The sequence below is a fragment of the Triticum urartu genome, chromosome 5A (genome assembly GCF_056163025.1).
Source record: "Triticum urartu cultivar PI428250 chromosome 5A, HENAU_Tu73, whole genome shotgun sequence".
Classification (NCBI taxonomy): Eukaryota; Viridiplantae; Streptophyta; class Magnoliopsida; order Poales; family Poaceae; genus Triticum; species Triticum urartu.
The window spans coordinates 529,002,907-529,022,292 of record NC_141877.1 but is presented as its reverse complement, the minus strand read 5'-3'; the positions used below and the strand labels follow the sequence as shown (position 1 = coordinate 529,022,292).

Below are 19,386 nucleotides of genomic sequence, written 5' to 3'. Positions count from 1 at the left end.
TGACTTTTGTTTATATTTTGAAATACTCTAAATACACATACCCAAAAATTAATTTACTTGTTTTTTAAACATTCATGGTGAATTTCAAATATCTTCATGTAGCATAAAAATTTCAATCACGCAATGTCTAAAAAGTATTAACACCATTCAATAAAAGGTTTACGACATTGAAAAAGTTCACAAATTTGTAAAGAAAGTGATCGTAATAAAAAAACATCATGCATTTCTAAAATATGTTCATTACATTAAAATAATAATATTAATAATAATAAATCATGATTTTTGCAAAAATGTTCTAACAATTCACAAATGTATGCATGTTTGAGGCAATATTGCGTGGCATTTATGGAAAATGTTTAATCTATGCAAAAAATATTCACCATGTATTAAAAAAATTCAGCGTCTTTTTTTCAAAAGAAATGTTCAACGTCGATCTATAAAATGTGTAACATGTATCTGAAAAAAAGTCCACATGTTTAAAAAATTAAAAGAGATGAAAAATGAACAAAAAGAACACGGTATAACCGAAAAAATCATTATAGAAAACACACCGAAAAAAGGAAAAATATCTGTGTGGAAGCTTTAGAAACCACTCCAAACCGGTCCATAGAAGCTTTCCAAAACTGCACTCAGAAGGAAAAAAAACCTATTTGTTGCTTGTTGCGGCCACACAAAGGAAAATTGAGCGAGTGTTTTGGGGTGTGTCAGCCCATTAAGCGTTTAAACGATCCTGGGTTTTGCTAGGATGTTCCTAGCCATTTTTTCATGGTTTGAATCATTTTTTCCTTTTTGTCTATTTTTTATTTATTTTCTTTTTTTAGCGGTATTTTCCTTTATTTCATGTTTCCTTTTCTTTTCTCTCCTTTTAAACTTGCTCAACGATTAACGGTCCGGGGCGCACCCATGAACATGTTAATTTGCTCTTGCTTCTTGTTTTTGGTCATCTCTGTCTCAACCGTGACTAGAGTGCGTGATTTTGCAAGGGCTCTGGATGTCCATGTTGGTAACGTTTGGGTCTCTCTTGCAGCGAAACGAACATACAACTCACCTCAATCAGCCTCCGTAGCGGGCCGACCAAGTAGAGCTCGTTTTGTTCGGTCTTCTTCTTTCTTTTGCTTCGTCTAGTTTTTCTTTCGTCCGTTAGCGTATTTTATTATTTTTTCATCTTTCTAATTTTGTTGATATTTTGAAATAATCTAAATACATATGTTCCAAAAATTAATTCACATATTTTTTAATAATTAATGGAACATTTCAAATATATTCATGTTGTGTAAACATGTAAATCGCACAATGTCAAAAAAAAAATTCATACCATTCAATAAAAGGTTTGTGACATTTTAAAAAAAGTTCACACGCTTGTAAAAAAATAATTGCATTTTATTAGGAAATTCATAATAATCTGATATATTTCTATATATATAAAAAATGTCCATGACATTAAATTAATAATAACATAATTACAATAAATATTCTCGTAAATAAAATAGAGTTTTTTAAACCATTGAAAATATATTCCTGAGATCTAACTTTTTTTCAAACACTTCAAAAATGTTTGGAAATTCTAAAGAAAATTTAATGGGATTTATTAAAAATGTTCACTCTATGTTAAAAAATATTCACTATGTATTACAAAATCTTCAATGTGTTTGTCGAAATCAAATGTTCAACATGTATCTTAAAAACATTCAACGTGTATTTGCAAAATAGTCCATGTTTCTAAAAAATGAAGATAAAGCAAAAGGTAAAAATAGAAGGAAAACGAATAGCAAGAACAAGCGAAAACCAAAAGAAAATTAAACTGATGAAAACCACACTAGGAAACACACAGGAAAATATAACATAAAAAATATCCCATGCGGAAACTTTCGAAACCAGTCCAAACCGGCGCACAGAAGCTTTCCGAAACTGCTCCCAATAGGTAAAAAACACCCTATTTGGGGCTCGCTGAGGCAAATTACCGGGGCCAAGCACAGAGAGATCAAAGAGTGTTTTGGGGTGGCTGGCCTGTCAAACGTTCATGCGATCCCTGGTTTCCGGTTTTGGGAACCTTTTGGAAGGTTTGTGATTTTTTTATTATTTCTTTTCCCTCCATTTTAATTTGCTCAACGATTTATAGGTTGGACTGCACCATGAACATGTTAACTTGCTCTTTCTTCTTCGTTTTGGTCATCTCTCTCTCAGCCGTAATCAGAGTGCGTGATTTTCCATGGTCTCTGGATGTCTGCATTTGGTGTGTATGTGTCTCGCCCACAGGGAGGGAACATCCGACTCGCCTCAAGCAGCCATCTTATTTTCTTTCGTTCGTTTGCTATTCTATTTTTGTTTCTTGTTTCTACTTTTGTCTTTTGAAATACTCTAAATCCATATGTTCCAGAGATCAATTTAAGTATTTTTTTTAAACAATTCATGGCGCAATACAAATATCTTAATGCAGTCTAAAATTTAAATCACACAATTCTAAAAAATATGAAAACCATTCAATTAGAGGTTTGTGATATTTTAAAAAATATCACATGTTTGTAAGAAAAACTAATTGTATTTTAAAAACAGATTCAAAATAATCTAAAATTTTGTTCACCCATTTCAAATATATGATCATGACATTAAAATAATAATAATACAATTGGAAAATATTCTCGTAATTTTAAAAAAGTACTATGTACCATGAAAAAACTTCCAACAGTTAACAAATGTTTGCAACTTTTAAGCAATTTCATGGCATTTATCAAAAATGATCTATCTGCCCTAAATAAATCTTTACCATGTATTAAAAAAAATTCATTGTGCATTTGAAAAATGCTCCATGTATCTTTTGAAAAAATGTTTAACGTGTATATTAAAAAGGTTGAAAGTTTATTTGAATAAAGTCGGCATGTATTTGAAAAATGAATATAAAGCAAATAAAATAAGAATAGAAGAACAACAAAAATATGGAACACGAGCTACCAAACGTAAACCAAAAACCTGAGGAAAACCGCTATGGAAAACACACAGAAAAAAAAAAGAGAAAACCAAACTTGCTGCTCCTTGCGGCAAATTGTGAAACCTTTAGAAACTGGTCCACAGAAGGTTTCTAAAACTGCTCCCGTAAGGAAAAAAACCGCACTTGCTGCTCCTTGCGGCAAATTGTGAGGGGTACTCACATGAAGATCGAGCGAGGATTTTGGGGTGGCCTGGCCCATTAAGCATTTCAATGATCCAGGTTTAGGATATGGGTCTCTCAGCCGGGTTTTCGGGTCTGAATCTTTTTTACTTTTTATTTTTTTTCCTGTTTTTGCTCATATTTTTTGTTTTTTCTTCTTACATGTTTCATTTTTCGTTTTTTGTTTATTTTTATCATTCCCTTTCTTTCAATTCAATTTTTCTTGTTCAAGGTTATTTCTCTTTTTCAACAATTTTTGAAAACCGCTCATGTTTCAGAAAATGATCTTGTGTTGAAATTAGTTTAGGAATTTCAAAAGATGTTGAGAAATTCAAAAATGTTTAGAATTTAATTTTTTTTTTCACTTCTTATAAAAAAAGATCCGAAATTCCGCAAAGTTTAGGATTTCACAATTTTAAATAATGATCACTTTTTTTACAATTTGGTAACAATTTCAGAATATTTTCCCATTTAAAAATAATAAAAATTCAAAGATGTTCATATTTATCTTTTGCAAATTAAGAAAAACTTTGGGAATTTAGAAAATGTTCGCATTAAAATAAAATGGTTGTAATTTTTATTTTTATTTGAGTTTTCTATGACGTTCCTGTTTTTTCTGAAATGTCCGTGTTTCCAGAAAAATTCTTTTTTTAAACAATGTTTGAGATTCTCCGCAAAAATTCCAGTTTTAGCAAAATGTTCAACTTTTTATAAAATTGATCACAAATTTGGAAATGTTCATGTTTAAAAATTGATAATTATTTTTAAAAATAAAATCACGTTCAAAATTTCATGAGAAAATGTATCGCGGCTTATATTTCATATACAACTGGGAACTTTTTTGCATTGATCGTTTGCCGTTTGCTGCGGTGAGCCCCGTGTTTGGCGCGCGTTTGTTTAGATGCGAAGCGCATCACATAGGAGCTCCCCTCCCGAAAGTTATCGGAACACACCCTATGGGCCGCCACACTGGTAGAAGCGCTAGAGTCCGAACAGGCTTTGGTTCCGATTTAAGCAAGACAGAGCTCTCATGGTCTGCAACCTTGCAGAAATGTCAGACGGTGTCTTCTGTACGGACAAATCCTATTACATGTCCGCTTCGTGGAACTGGCGAGCAATTGGGCTGGCCTATTTTCTTGTTTGAGTCTGCTTTTAGTGTGTTTCTGCTTTGTTTTCGGGTTTTAGTTGTTTTCATGCTTTATTCTAGTTTCCCTACGGACTTTTATCTTACAGTCGCTATTTACCTTTTTTAATCCATGTTTTTAAGGGTTTTCATTTTTGTTACTTTTCCCCTTTTCTCTATCTAGACTAGAATTATGTCTTTTTTTTGTGGGGAAACTAGAATTATGTTAACTTTGTAGTATATAGATATAATTGTTTGTATGCATGAAAATATCATAAATATGCGATGAACATTATATGAGTACGCGATACATATTTCAAAATCAATGAAGCTATTTAGAAATTACGTAAAAGGATAATAGATTAATTCATTTTAATACAAGGATTTCTTAATACGTGATTTAATTTATTTTATACATATGAAATTTTTTAGGGATCTTTTTTTAGAAGTTACTTAAAATAATAATACATGAATATATTTTCATACGTGATTAACATTTTATTTTATACATGTGATTTGTTTTAGAAATTATGTAATATTTTCCTGCAGAAACATAATTGTTTTTGTATACATGAAAATTTTCAAATTAGGCGATGACAAATTTATTTCATCGATACAAAAATTTATAATTTGTAATTTTATTTCCTGCATTAGCTCTATTTCTCTAAATGTATTTTTTTACATCCTCATTTAAGTATGTTAACAAAATATCTTTTGTTTTCATCTTGCGTGTTTATACGTCCTTTTCACAATATTTGCGTGTGCCCCTCTCTCACCTACTCCGTGGATGAACTTCTACCTACCTATTACGCTTGCGAACCATAAATCTAAATATTTCTTGAAAATTTATGCACACTCCGCGGCGGAACAGGGGGAGTAGTTGTTTATTTTGGTTTTTCTGTCAGTCTAGATAAACTGCAAAATAAGTTTTTTTTATTTCATTGGACATAACAGTACTTCTATATATGATTCAAAAACAAAAGGACTGTGATATTTGTCAACCGTGTGACAGATTACAAAAATACCAACAGATCCTGCCAGCGAGGCCCAGCTCGCTCGATCCGTCTAAGGAGGCCCGGGTGCGTTCGATTCCGAAATTTTCTCTCGTCCCCGTTGGCCTCGCACCTCCCACGTTCTCTCGAAGAGTATTTTTTTTCCACCACCGTTTTTTTCGCGTTCCCAAATTTTTTTCACTCGTCCCATTAGCCTCCCACTTCCCCACGTTTTTTCCAGTTAGTTTTTCTTACCTTTCTTCAGAAACAAAAGTAGGGTAAAAAAATGAGGGAAAAGGCTGCTGATGAGATTCGTACCGCCCTCCTTGTTTGATGCTGCAGCGCTTATGCAAAGCACAATAACCAACTAGCCAACACACAGTTTCTGTTCACATCCTAAAAAAAATATACTACTTCACCGCTGGTGCATATTATTAGCATGACATTTACACAGTAGTTATTCAAGGGTTTGCTTTCAACAATTTTTTTCCTATGTTAAAAAGTTACCACGTGTAAATTATCAGGTCTCCGGTGCATATATTATCATGTCATCTACACAAACATAACCGATGAATATTTTCCACAATTTTTCCCGAGGGTCAAATGTTACCACGTGTTTTGTACCTAAGTTATCATGTGTGTGGCGCATATATTACCATACTATTTACACATAACTTATTGGGAGTATTTCAACAACTTTTTTTCCTCGGTCAAAGTTACCATGGTATCTTATATATATCTAAGTCATCATGTTTGTGGTGCATAAATCACCATGTAAATGTACAAAAAGAGTTACAACGTTATGTTATCAAGAACTTTTCTCCCCGGGTGAAAGTTATCATCGTGTTTCTACGTAATTTATCAAAAATTATCATGCTACTTACACATAAATTATTGGGCTGTATTATCATTTCTATTTGAACAGAAGTTATTGTATGTAAGTCATCGGGTTCATGGTGCGTATATTACCGTGTTATTCACACAAAAGTTATCGGGAGGTATGTTTCCAACAACTTTATTCCCGGTCAAAAACTTATCATGGGGTATGTATTTGAGTTATCAGCTCCGTGATGCGTAAATTATCATATTATTTTCGTAGAAGTTACAGCACGCATGCTTTGAAACAATTTTCTCTGAGCCAAATTTACCGTGGTGTTTGTACGTTAGTTATCAAGTCCACAATGCGTACATTATCATGCTATTTTCATAGAAATTACTATGCTATCAGGTTCGCGGGCTTGACCTTACTTATAGAACACAACAACAAAACAAGGTATAGCCTAGTTATGTATTCTCTACATGGGAAAAACAATGGGACTAGGAGATAAATCGCCAAAGCTCAAAATTGGAAAGAAAAAGAAATGTCTTTTACCGCGTCCTATTGTCATCTTAGGCTCTCAGTCCTTACTTACAAAAACTACATAAAACAGTACCCAATCACAACATAGTGCATGCCTAGATGGTTGTCTCAACTAGCCCAAAACCTGTGGGTGCAGGGTTTGACTCCTGCTCTGTTCGTTTTCATTAGGGCGAGGCATCGAAATTAGCGATGGGGATTGCGGTATGTACGATCGTCAATCAGACGGTAGCCAATGCGTTCGGTCATTTTGCAAAAACCATTTGGTGTGCCCATACATAAGTTGTTTCACATAAGTTACCAGTGGTATAGTTTTCAATATTTTTTTGCCTTGGTTAAAGTTACCGCGGTGTTTGTACGTAAGTTATCGGGTATGCGATTCGTATATTACTGTGCTATTTTCAAATAAATTATCGAGGGTATATTTTTCAATAACTTTGTCACCTCTTTGGTGAAAGTTATCGTGGCGTTTGTACATAAATTATCGGGTATTCGGTTCACATATTACCGTACTATTTTCACATAAGTTACTGGAGTATGTGACGATGACATGTACCTAGGATAGGGTCATGGACCTGACCTAGACGCCTTACCCAAGGACACTGCCCTGGAGTCAAAGGCATTCAAAGCATAAGAAGAGAAACCGACTGAGTTATCGAGGAGTGCAATCCACTTGAACTTCAATCTCACTCGGACACCCCGATTCCATTTGACCAAGAGAATGAGTCACTCAACGATACGAGAAATCACTCGGAGTAGAGAAGGCTTAACGTCACTCGGGATGGCAACGGTCAGACAATCACTCTGTAGACTTAAAGATCATTTATACTCCTTAAATGCTGGCGTTATCAGTAACGCTCTATTTTAATATACATTGAACCCTTTGTAATGTGGGCTGGTTGGGATCCTGGCGCACTCTATATAAGTCACCCCTCTCCACTGGCACAAGGGTTCGCACCCCCTGTAACTCTCACGCATAAACCAATCGACCAAGCCTCCGGGCACCGAGACGTAGGGCTATTACTTATTCTGAGAAGGGTCTGACCTCGTAAATCTTGCATGCACAACCTTGCCGTAGCTAGGATCTTGCCTCCTCCTACGTACCCCCTATTCTACTGTCAGACTTACTCCCACGACAGTATGTTCTTCAACAACTTCCCCCCCTTAGTCAAAAGTTATCGCGTTATTTGTACGTAAATTATCGGGTATGTGATACATATATTACCATGTTATTTTCACATAAATTACCGAGGGGGTATGTTTTTCAACAAATTTCCCCCCTTGGTTAAAGTTACCGTGGTGTTTGTACGGAAGTTATCGGGTATGTGTTTCATATATTACCGTTCTATTTTCACATAATATATCGATGATATATTTTCAATAACTTTTGTTTCCGGTGCAAAAGTTACCATGGTGTTTGTATGGTGCTTATTACCATGTTATTTAAATAGAATTTACCCTTCCCCGGTAAATCGTACCGCAATGTTTGTATGTAAATTATCATATATGCATTTTATATATCACCATGCTATTTTCACATAAAGTTATTGGGGCATCTTTTTTGAGAAACTTAATATATCTTAAAATACCATGTTATTTACACAAAATTTGTCGAAGTATATTTCAAAAACTTTTTTCCTCTAGGTCAAACAACCTTTTTTCGGATCAAAATTAATACCGTGATGGTATTGAAGTTGTCAGGATCAAAGTAGAAAACATCGTCGGAAGACAGTTTATTGCGAGAGAGATGTGTCACTAGTAGAAAACAGGGCTTTGGTCCAGGCCGGGTCAGCCCATTAGTCCCGGTTCAGTCCAGAACCGGGACCAATGGGGGCATTGGTCCCGGTTCGTGAGCCCAAGGGGCCGGCCGGGCCACGTGGGCCATTGGTCCCGGCTCATCTGGACCTTTTGGTCCTGGTTGGTGGGATGAACCGGGACCAATGAGCCTCGCTCCTGGCCCACAACCATTGGTCCCGGTTCGTGCCTCAAACCGGGACTAAAGATTAGACCTTTAGTCCCGGTTTGAGGCACGAACCGGGACTAATGGGGTTGAGACCTTTAGTCCCGGTTGGTGCCACGAACCGGTACTAAAGGTCCCATTTTCAAACTCTGCCCCCCCGATGGATCGCCTTTTCAGTTTTTAAAAAAATAAAAGAAAATGATGGAAATGTCAAAAAAATAAAAGAAAATAAGTTTCCCATGTGATATGTGGTCTAGTTGTTGGGAAAATTTGCAAATGTGAATTTTGACTTTATTTGCAAAATCTCTCTGAAATTTGTAAAAATGGGCATAACTTTTGCATACTAACTCGGATGAAAAAAATTTTTATATGAAAAATCATCTACTCGAAAAGTTACATCCGAATTTAACCGGGGGAACCCCCTTAAACATTTTCAAAATCCTCAAAAACCTAATAGAAAAAAAGTTACAGGGCTTTTAAGATCTAGAGTGAAAAAAATCGAAAAAAATTCAAACAGTGGGCAAACTGTGGTCAAACAATGGTCAAACTAATTATTCTAGTATATTAGTGTTACTAAATAATTATTTTAGTTATTTCAATTTTGGTCAAATCTGGTCAAATTGTGGTCAAACAATGGTCAAACTAATTATTCAAGAAATATTAGTGTTACTAAATAATTATTGTTTTTTAAAACAATAGTTTCAAAATAAAACTATAAAATGTGTCACTTCATGCTCAAGCAAAATTCCTGAAGGTTAATAGGATTAACATCTTAGTATTGTCAGGAAAACAACAAGTGCAGACTTGGAGCGAGGGAGAATAGAACCCGGAAGTTAAGCGTGCTCAGGCTGGGGGAGTGGGAGGATGGGCGACCGTTCGGGAAGTTAGATGATTTGGAATGATGAGGGATGATTAGAGGATAAATTAAGAAGTGATGAGGGGTGGTGATTACAGACTAGAGGTTAAAAAAATTCAGAAATTTAAAAATAAAATAAAAATTCAAAAAAAATTTCAAAAAAAAATCATAAAATTTCCTTTAATCCCGGTTGGCTAAAGGTGGAGCTCCACGTGCAGAACAGGGACTGAAGGCCCTTTTTCTACTAGTGTGTATTTGACAAAAACTTCATCCTTTTTGTAGCTTTTTTCTTTTAATTTACCAAAAAAATGGAAGAAGAGTGCATAGAAGCTAGTAGATTGCATCGGCTACTAGCATGAAATAGCAACAGCACTCGCTGCTACTCTAGCTAGTAACTAGCCTAATTAGCAGACAACAGCTAGCCTAGCTACCCTAACCTAGCTAGTAAACAACAGCAGATCGCGTACGGAACAGTGGCAGGAACAACAAATAGCAGCAAGCGCATGGAGCACCCTCAAAAAAAAAACAGGCGCATGGAGCCCATGCACGGGAGGAGCTGCACATGGAGCAGCTGCAGAAAAGTCCACGCGCGTCTTGCGCGGAAGGAGCAGCACGCAGCCGACGTGCGGGCGTTTGCGGAAAAGAAGCGTTGATCGCTTGATGCAAATCGTACAGCGCTGGATGCGGTAGGTAGTTTTGTAGAAAAACTCCCGTGTGCCAGATACATATTTCAAAAACAAAAATAAGCTCCCACTCGTGCGACTCTGGACTAACATACCCGTGAAAAAAACAATCTAACCTAGTGCAGACAGTAACTGGTTGGCTGGAGGTAGGTATGTGGCAGAGGCGCAGGGCGGTGGAGCGCCGCCGTGCGGGGTCGTCCGTGCCGCGAGAGGAGGTAGCTTTAGTCGGCCGGAGCCAGGAGGGGAGGCGGCGACTGATTTGGCGACGAAAGAGACATGCGTAATTTCGTCTTCTTTTTAGATTTTTGGTAGCCCACGCCCAGTTTTGTACTCGCTGCCTTAACATGGCGTGCCGAAGAAAAGCAAAGTAGTCAACCCACTCCCTCCGACCCTCCCAGTCGCTGCCGCCGCGATGGTCGCCGGGCATGGTATCCTCGCCGTGGTCACTGTCCTGCTCGTACTTCCGTCAGCCCGTCCTCTAGAGGACAGCACGTGCGACCCCAGCACCACCTTCGCGCCCAACAGCACCTATCAGGCGAACCTGAACCTCCTCGCCGCGGCGCTCCCGGGCAACGCCTCCTCCGCGCCGGCCGGCTTCGCCACCCTCTCCGCCGGCACGGCGAGCCGGGCCTACGCGATGGCGCTCTGCCGCGGGGACGTCAACGCCTCGTCCTGCGCCGCCTGCGTGTCGCTGGCGTTTCGCGCCGCCGGCCAGAGCTGCCCCAACAACACGGGCGTCACCATGTACGAGGACGACTGCGTCCTCCGCTTCGCCAACCGCCAGTTCTTGGACTTCCTCAAGGCCGACCAGTGGCAGGCCGGCGAACTCAGGTAGTACTGCAAATTTCATCATACTTTTAACACGCTTCTTCCGATTCAAAGGTATCCTAGCTACTTGGAATGATTCCGATGAACTTGCGCCGAATTTCAATTGCCCGGTACCAGCATCCAAACCACAACGGCTGACGGGAGCGTTCCGGCGGTCGCGGTTTCCTGGTTCAGCGCCGCGGCCACAGCCATCCTCACCGCCGTGTCTGCTGCTTCGAGCAACTCGACCTCCGGCGCCGGCGACGCCCAGAAGCAGTACTTCGTCACGGGCGAGGTTGACTTCGACCCCAGGATCTACGCGCTCGCGCAGTGTGCGCCGGTCCTGACGCCGGAGCAGTGCAGCAGTTGCCTCGGGCAGCTCCTTGTGCAAATCAAAGTCGATCTGAGCACCAAACCCCCATGGGTTACATCACGTGTGGAGTGGTGCGACCTGAGGTATGACGTGCGGCCGTTCTACGAGGGCCAGGCCATGCTGCAGCTTCAGGCGCCACCTCCGCCGTCATCTGCTACTCCGGAGACCCGAGCAGGTAACACACTACTATGCGATTCTTTCTTGGTTTTGTCTGAAGAATTAATGCAGTTTTGATGGATTGTCAAATACTGCCAATTGTCTGGCAGCTCTGTGGGCATCTCTGTGGGCATCCCAAAGACCAAAGTCAAATATTGCCAATTGTCTGGCAGCCCAAAGTTGTCACAATTTCTAACTTCAGAGTTGATGTTTGGTGTATGCAATTGCAGAGAAGAAAAAGAGTAGTGCAGTAGGGATCTCTGTGGGCATTGTTTGTTCGCTTGTATTGATATTGATCCTTTCGGCTTTGGCGTTCATTCGCTTCAGGAGAAGGATCAACAAGGCAACCGAGCACGACAACCGTGAGTGGCATCAAGAAATGTTTACCTGCTCATGATCTGGAATTTCATGTTTACTGATACCATTCTTGCCATTTGGCACCAGCATTCAAGAAAATCTCGAGAGCGCAGTGCGTGATCTACGATTTGCCTGCGCTGCAAGAGGCAACTGATAACTTCTCGCAGAGGAATAAGCTCGGAGAAGGTGGTTTTGGTGCTGTGTACAAGGTAACTGAAGAAGCTAGTAGTATAGTATGTATGCAATTGAAAAGGAATACTCTGTCTGTATCACAACTTGTCTGAAAAAGGAATACTCTGTTTCTTCAGGGGATACTCCCGGACGGGCAGGAAATAGCAGTGAAGAAACTTCTGGGAACAGCTGGGCATGGTTTGGATCAGCTGCACAATGAGGTGCTGATGCTGGCAGAACTTCAGCACAAGAACCTTGTTCGGTTACACGGGTTTTACTCGCATCGGGATGATACACTTCTTGTTTATGAGTACATCAAGAATGGGAGCCTTGACAACTTTCTATCTGGTATTTTTTCTTCTCTCCACTGACTTGTTCAGTCACCAACTTGCCACATTGATAGACCCTAAACATTTCAAAGATACGTCGTATCACACTCACACCAACATAAAATTTAAAGTGGACCCTGTAGTAACTTAAGCATGAATTTTCATAGTAGAGAAACTTAACCAACTTAAATGCATTCATTTTGCTCTTTAGTTTGACTTATAGCACAAGCTATTATAATTTGAAAATTCTGTTGAACCAGATGATACCAGAGAGGAAGAACACACACTAGTTTGGGAGCAGCAGTACAACATCATCATTGGCATTGCCAAGGGAATATTGTATCTTCACGAGGACTCGAGCATGAGGATTATCCACCGGGATCTGAAACCCAACAACATACTTCTTGATGACGACATGGAACCGAAAATTGCTGACTTTGGGTTGGCAAGGCTGCTTGGCGAAGGTCACACACATACCAAGACATCTGGAGTTGTTGGAACACTGTAAGCTCACCTTCATAACCAAATCAAACCTCCATAAATCAGAGTATTCGTAAACATTTAACTACTCACCATCCATCTGCTGCAGAGGTTACATGGCTCCGGAGTACGCGATACATGGACGTGTGTCACCCAAGATTGACATTTTCAGCTACGGTGTATTAGTCCTCCAAATCGTTACTAGGAGAAGGGAGTGTTGGTCTGCAGATGGCAACACTGTGAATCTCCTCACTGAGGTGCATGCTGATTTTACTTGAGTATCATCTCATTTCATCTATTTTGTGCTTCTATCTGTACACAGAAGCTAGCTTTATGCATATATATAAATATTGTTATCATAGGGATCTCAGGTTTCCATTAACAGACTGAAGTTAAACAACAAACTAACAGGTATGGAATCACTGGAAAAAGGGAACAATCTCGCAAATGATGGACCAAGCACTCGATCAACATACTCGAAGCCAACAGCTGCGATGTGTGCACGTCGGGCTGATGTGTGTCCAAGCAGACCCGGACCACAGGCCTGAGATATCGACCGTCATTTTCATGTTAACCAGGGACAACATGGAGCTTCAGCTACCAAAGGAACCTGCATTCTTCTTCGGGAGTGAGCCAACTTCTGATTTCGTGTCGGGAGAGGACATTTCTGTGAATGAGGTTTCATTTACAGAGCCGTACCCTAGGTAAATCGAATGTAAGCATGTAATGTGAGAGTACTCAAGGCACGAGTCATCTCTTAATTTGCCTGGTTTCATATTCCGACACTGAGTTGACCATGTAAAGGAACAATGCTTCATGGTTTATTTGGTTCGCAAGATTCTCAAAACGCGGGATGGGGTGACATGAAACATTGAATACTATAGGAATCAGAAACACATGAATCTGTAATAGAAGTTGTTTGGTTACAAGAAAAATGCATGAATATAACTATAGCATTAGGTGCATGACATAGTTGTCACAGAAACAAAAGAAAACTTCCATGAGGTTGGACACTTGGACTCAATGGGAATTTTAGCTGGAATTTCTTGCAACTTTAACATAGGAATAATTCCAATGATTTACAACTCTATGAACCAAATAAGCTATATAATCAAAATTTCAAAGGAATATAATAGTTTATGAAATTCCTTTGAATGATATAGGCCATAAGTACTTTTTGGTCACATGTAATGTTGCTAATGTGTGAAGATGCCTGGTCTTATGTATGAAATTCAATTTGAAACTAATGGATTGCAATTTAATTTGCATTCGATTGGGTGAGCCTATGCGACAAGAGGCTAATAAAGGGAGGGGCTAGGGTTCTCTGCCTAGCGAGGAGATGATGTGGGAGTAATAAATAAATGTGCTTGAGTAGAGTGGTGAGGAGATGATGTAAGATTATGTGGGAACTCGGAGGATTATGTGGGATCATTCCTTTCTTCACCAGTGAACTAAAAGTACGTAATTTGTATTGCAATGAAGTCCAAGTTGAGGGGCGATTGTAAGTAAGCGAGTGTCATTGGTTGAGCCATGATGCACAACGGGCTTATGTCTGCCAAACTATCCCCTATGAGTTTCTTGATTATGCACTATTGATGAGACAATTATGTAATGTTCATAATAAATGCTTGAGTTCTTTATGACAAATGCGAGTTGATCCCATATTGCTTTCTTTACCTTTATGATTTTGCTAGCCTCTTCGGTATCGACCATTGCTCACTCTTCCATGGAGACTTGGTGCATACTTCGTTGACACATCCAAACCCCGTGGGATGAATTTCTCATATTCTTCCACACATAAGCCCACATATTATCTTCCTCAAAACATCTACCATACCTACCTATCATGGGAGTCCATAACCGTTTTGAGATATACTGAAATGCAATTTTACATTGTCATTTAAATTACATGACTAGAGATGTTGTTCCTTCTCGTCATATTGCTTTCCATGATCATACAGAGCTGACATGGTATTATTGTGGCAATACCACCGTTTATTTATTTCATATACATGCTATGCTAAATCATTGTACATCTTGGTATACTGCTAGAGGCATTCATTAGAGTTTTTAAATCATGTTTATCATTTTTTAGTTCAATTGAGTTTAGTTGTAAGTAAATTAAATATGCATTGTATATCATTTAGGGTGTTGCTCTAACCTTGGGAGATAAAAATATGCGGCAAGGATGTGCTAGAGAAAAGAGAGGAATAAGAGAGGGAGCAACACTACTGTCCTTTTTGGTAGTATATACATGTGCTTCAAAGTAGCACATGCATGTGGTAGATATCATAGAGTACTTCAAAGTAGCACTATAGCGTTTCATATTGAGAGTTTTCATGCACTTCTTATTTAATACACTAGTTGAGAATTTTTTACGTTATAAAACTTTGCTTGTATATTCAATGACGAGCTTCCTCAAATGGTCTAGGTGTCCATGAGAAGCAAATTGGATGCACACCCACTAGTCCATTAGAAGAGCTTTCATACACTTATGGCTCTAATGCATCCATTGCATGACAATTCCTACTCTTTGCATTGACATCAATTATAAGGCTTTCACTTTGCTTTATGATCAAGCCTGGTTCATGCAAGATTTTCTTATACTTTGTTTACTTCTCATAAACCCCCATTATCATACTCTCTTCCATTTTGAAAACTTGATGTAAATAGACAAGCGCTCAAGCATTGCATGAATCATTACGTGATGCATTGGTACTGCATAGTCAAAGTAACTTGGCCTTGGGGTGGTTTATGATAAGATTGCCATTACATGATGAAGACCAACTATTGCTACGATTCCAATATAATTTGACATTCTTAACCAATATTGATTGAAAGCATTGATTCATGAAAAAAGCAAGAGTATGTTTATCTGCACATTTTGATGTTACTTGCTTGTTACCAATTAACTTGTCATTGCTATTCTTTTGAGTTACCTAAATCACATCAGGGACTGGTCAAAATTAACTTGTCATAATCTATGAGGCATGAGTATTTATTAAGCTTTGGCACGTTGATACGTCCTTCAAGTATCTATAATTTTTGTTTGTTTCATGTTATAATTATATCATAATGGCATAGTTTTCGCATCAATTATTATTATTTGTACACTAACCTATCAGTTTAGTGCCAATTTCTAGTTGATGCTTTCTTCTTTGTAGTTTTTAGTCTTTTCAGAAGAAGAAAAACAATTTTTCGGGGATAAAAAAATTGAGAAAAATTGTCCAGGAAGTTTCCGGAGAAGATGGAGCCAGGATCAATACCTACCTGTTGGGAAACGTAGTAATTTCAAAATTTTTCCTACGCACACGCAAAATCATGGAGATGCACAACAACGAGAGGGAAGAGTATCGTCTACGTACCCTCGTAGACCGTAAGCGGAAGCGTTATGAGAACGCAGTTGATGTAGTCGTACGTCTTCACGACCCGACCGATCCAAGTACCGAACGCACGGCACCTCCGAGTTCAGCACACGTTCAGCTCGATGATGTCCCACGAACTTTGATCCAGCAGAGCTTTATGAGAGAGTTCCGTCAGCACGACGGCGTGATGACAGTGATGATGTTGCTCCAGACACAGGGCTTCGCCTAAGCACCGCTACGATATGATCGAGGTGGATTATGGTGGAGGGGGGCACCGCACACGGCTTGGAACAATCAACTTGTGTGTCCTAGGGTGCCCCCCTCCCTCGTATATAAAGGAGTGGAGGAGGGGAGGGCCGGCCCTCTATAATAGCGCGCCCTGGGGAGTCCTACTCCCATCGGGAGTAGGATTCCCCCCTTCCATGTAGTAGGAGTAGGAGAGAAGGAAAGGGAAACGAGAATAGAAGGAAGGAGGGGGTGCAGCCCCTCCTCCTAGTCCAATTCGGACTAAGCCTTGGGGGGGGGGGGGTGGGCGTAGCCTCCCCTCTCTCTTTCCCCTAAAGCCCAATAAGGCCCATATACTCCCCGACGAATTCCCGTAACCCTCCGGTACTCCGAAAAATACCTGAATCACTTGGAACCTTTCTGATGTCCGAATATAGTCGTCCAATATATTGATCTTTACGTCTTGACCATTTCGAGACTCCTCGTCATGTCCCCGATCTCATTCGGGACTCCGAACTACCTTCGGTACATCAAAACACATAAACTCATATTACCGATCGTCACCGAACGTTAAGCGTGCGGACCCTACGGGTTCGAGAACTATGTAGACATGACCGAGACACGTCTCCGGTCAATAACCAATAGCGGAACCTGGATGCTCATATTGGCTCCAACATATTCTACGAAGATCTTTATCGGTTAAACCGCATAACAACATACGTTGTTCCCTTTGTCATCGGTATGTTACTTGCCCGAGATTTGATCGTCGGTATCTCAATACCTAGTTCAATCTCGTTATCGGAAGTCTCTTTACTCGTTACGTAATACATCATCTGCAACTAAATCGTTAGTTACAATGCTTGCAAGGCTTATAATGATGTGCATTACCGAGAGGGCCCAGAGATACCTCTTTGACAATCAGAGTGACAAATCCTAATCTCGATCTATGCCAACTCAACAAGTACCATCGGAGACACCTGTAGAGCACCTTTATAATCACCTAGTTATGTTGTGACGTTTGGTAGCACACAAAGTGTTCCTCCGGTAATCGGGAGTTGCATAATCTCATAGTCATAGGAACATGTATAAGTTATGAAGAAAGCAATAGCAACAAACTAAACGATCATCGTGCTAAGCTAACAGATGGGTTAAGTCAATCACATCATTCTCTAATGATGTGATCCCGTTCATCAAATGACAACTCTTGTCCATGGCTAGGAAACTTAACCATCCTTGATTAACGAGCTAGTCAAGTAGAGGCATACTAGTGACACTCTATTTGTCTATGTATTCACACATGTACTAAGTTTCCGGTTAATACAATTCTAGCATGAATAATAAACATTTATCATGATATAAGGAAATAAATAATAACTTTATTATTGCCTCTAGGGCATATTTTCTTCAGTCTCCCACTTGCACTAGAGTCAATAATCTAGTTCACATCTTTATGTGATTAGTTCACATCTCCATGTGACTAATACCCAAAGGGTTTACTAGAGTCAATAATCTAGTTCAGATCGCTATGTGATTAATACCCAAAGAGTGATCATGTTTTGCTTGTGAGAGAAGTTTAGCCTACGGATCTGCAACATTCAGATCCGTATGTATTTCACAAATTTCTATGTCTACAATGCTCTGCACGGAGCTACTCTAGCTAATTGCTCCCACTTTCAATATGTATCCAGATCAAGACATAGAGCCATCTAGATCAATGTAAAAAGTTTGCATCGACGTAATTCTTTACGACGAACTCTTTTATCACCTCCATAACTGAGAAATATTTTCTTAGTCCTCTAAGGATAATTTTGACCGTTGTCCAGTGATCTACTCCTAGATCACTATTGTACTCCCTTGCCAAAAATGCTAAGGTATACAATAGGACTGGTAAATAACATAGCATACTTTATAGAACCTATGACTGAGGCATAGGGAATGACTTTTCATTCTCTTTCTATTTTGTGCCGTGGTTGGGTTTTGAGTCTTTACTCAACTTCACACCTTGCAACACAGGCAAGAACTCCTTCTTTGACTGTTCCATTTTGAACTACTTCAAAATCTTGTCAAGGTATGTACTCATTGAAAAAACTTATCAAGCGTCTTGATCTATCTCTATAGATCTTGATGCTCAATGTGTAAGCAGCTTCATCGAGGTCTTTCTTTGAAAAACTCTTTTCAAACACTCCTTTATGCTTTCCAGAAAATTCTACATTATTTCTGATCAACAATATGTCATTCACATATACTTATCAGAAATGTTGTAGTGCTCCCACTCACTTTCTTGTAAATACAGGCTTCACCGCAAGTCTGTATAAAACCATATGCTTTGATCACTTTATCAAAGCATATATTCCAACTTCGAGATGCTTGCACCAGTCCATAGATGGATCGGTGGAGCTTTCTCACTTTGTTAGCACCTTTAGGATTGACAAAACCTTCTGGTTGCATCATATACAACTCTTCTTTAAGAAATCCATTAAGGAATACAGTTTTGGCATACATTTTTTAGATTTCATAAAATGCGGCAACTGCTAACATGATTCGGACAAACTTTTAAGCATCGATACGAGTGAGAAAATCTCATCGTAGTCAACACCTTGAACTTGTCGAAAACATTTTGTGACAATTCGAGCTTTGTAGATAGTAACACTACTATCAGTGTCCGTCTTCCTCTTGAAGATCCATTTATTCTTAATGACTCACCGATCATCGGGCAAGTCAATCAAAGTCCATACTTTGTTCTCAATATGGATCCCATCTCAGATTTCATGGCCTCAAGCCATTTCACGGAATCTGGGCTCATCATCGCTTCCTCATAGTTCATAGGTTCGTCATGGTCTAGTAGCATGACTTCCAGAAAGGATTACCGTACCGCTCTGGTGCGGACCATACTCTGGTTGTCCTACAAGGTTCGGTAGTAACTTGATCTGAAGTTTCATGATCATCATCATTAGCTTCCTCACTAATTGGTGTAGAGATCACTAGAACTGATTTCTGTGATGAACTA

General features: G+C 39.2%; 1 protein-coding gene across 2 annotated transcripts; it reads left to right on the top strand.

The window, feature by feature from the left end:
- The first annotated feature begins 10,245 nt into the window (after window positions 1-10,245).
- LOC147972504 (cysteine-rich receptor-like protein kinase 6) lies at window positions 10,246-13,636 on the top strand. Of its 2 annotated transcripts, none has more exons than XM_087521493.1 (8): window positions 10,246-10,947; window positions 11,062-11,471; window positions 11,683-11,814; window positions 11,897-12,018; window positions 12,118-12,328; window positions 12,570-12,813; window positions 12,899-13,046; window positions 13,152-13,569. In XM_087521493.1, the coding sequence occupies exons 1-8, from the start codon at window positions 10,529-10,531 to the stop codon at window positions 13,335-13,337; spliced, it is 1,872 nt and encodes a 623-aa protein (XP_087377619.1). In that variant the 5' UTR covers window positions 10,246-10,528; the 3' UTR covers window positions 13,338-13,569. The 2 variants fall into 2 exon arrangements, with proteins under 2 accessions (XP_087377619.1, XP_087377618.1); XM_087521492.1 differs by having other exon boundaries at window positions 10,247-10,947; window positions 13,201-13,636.
- The last annotated feature ends 5,750 nt before the right edge of the window (window positions 13,637-19,386 follow it).

What these genes read in the sequence shown, in the direction of transcription:
- LOC147972504 (XM_087521492.1), top strand. Translation starts at nt 10,529, where the DNA reads ATGGTCGCCGGGCATGGTATCCTCGCCGTGGTCACTGTCCTGCTCGTA. An exon ending in TGGCAGGCCGGCGAACTCAG is followed by an intron (nt 10,948 to 11,061) that starts GTAGTACTGCAA and finishes GCCCGGTACCAG; the next exon opens with CATCCAAACCACAACGGCTG. An exon ending in TCTGGAGTTGTTGGAACACT is followed by an intron (nt 12,814 to 12,898) that starts GTAAGCTCACCT and finishes CATCTGCTGCAG; the next exon opens with AGGTTACATGGCTCCGGAGT.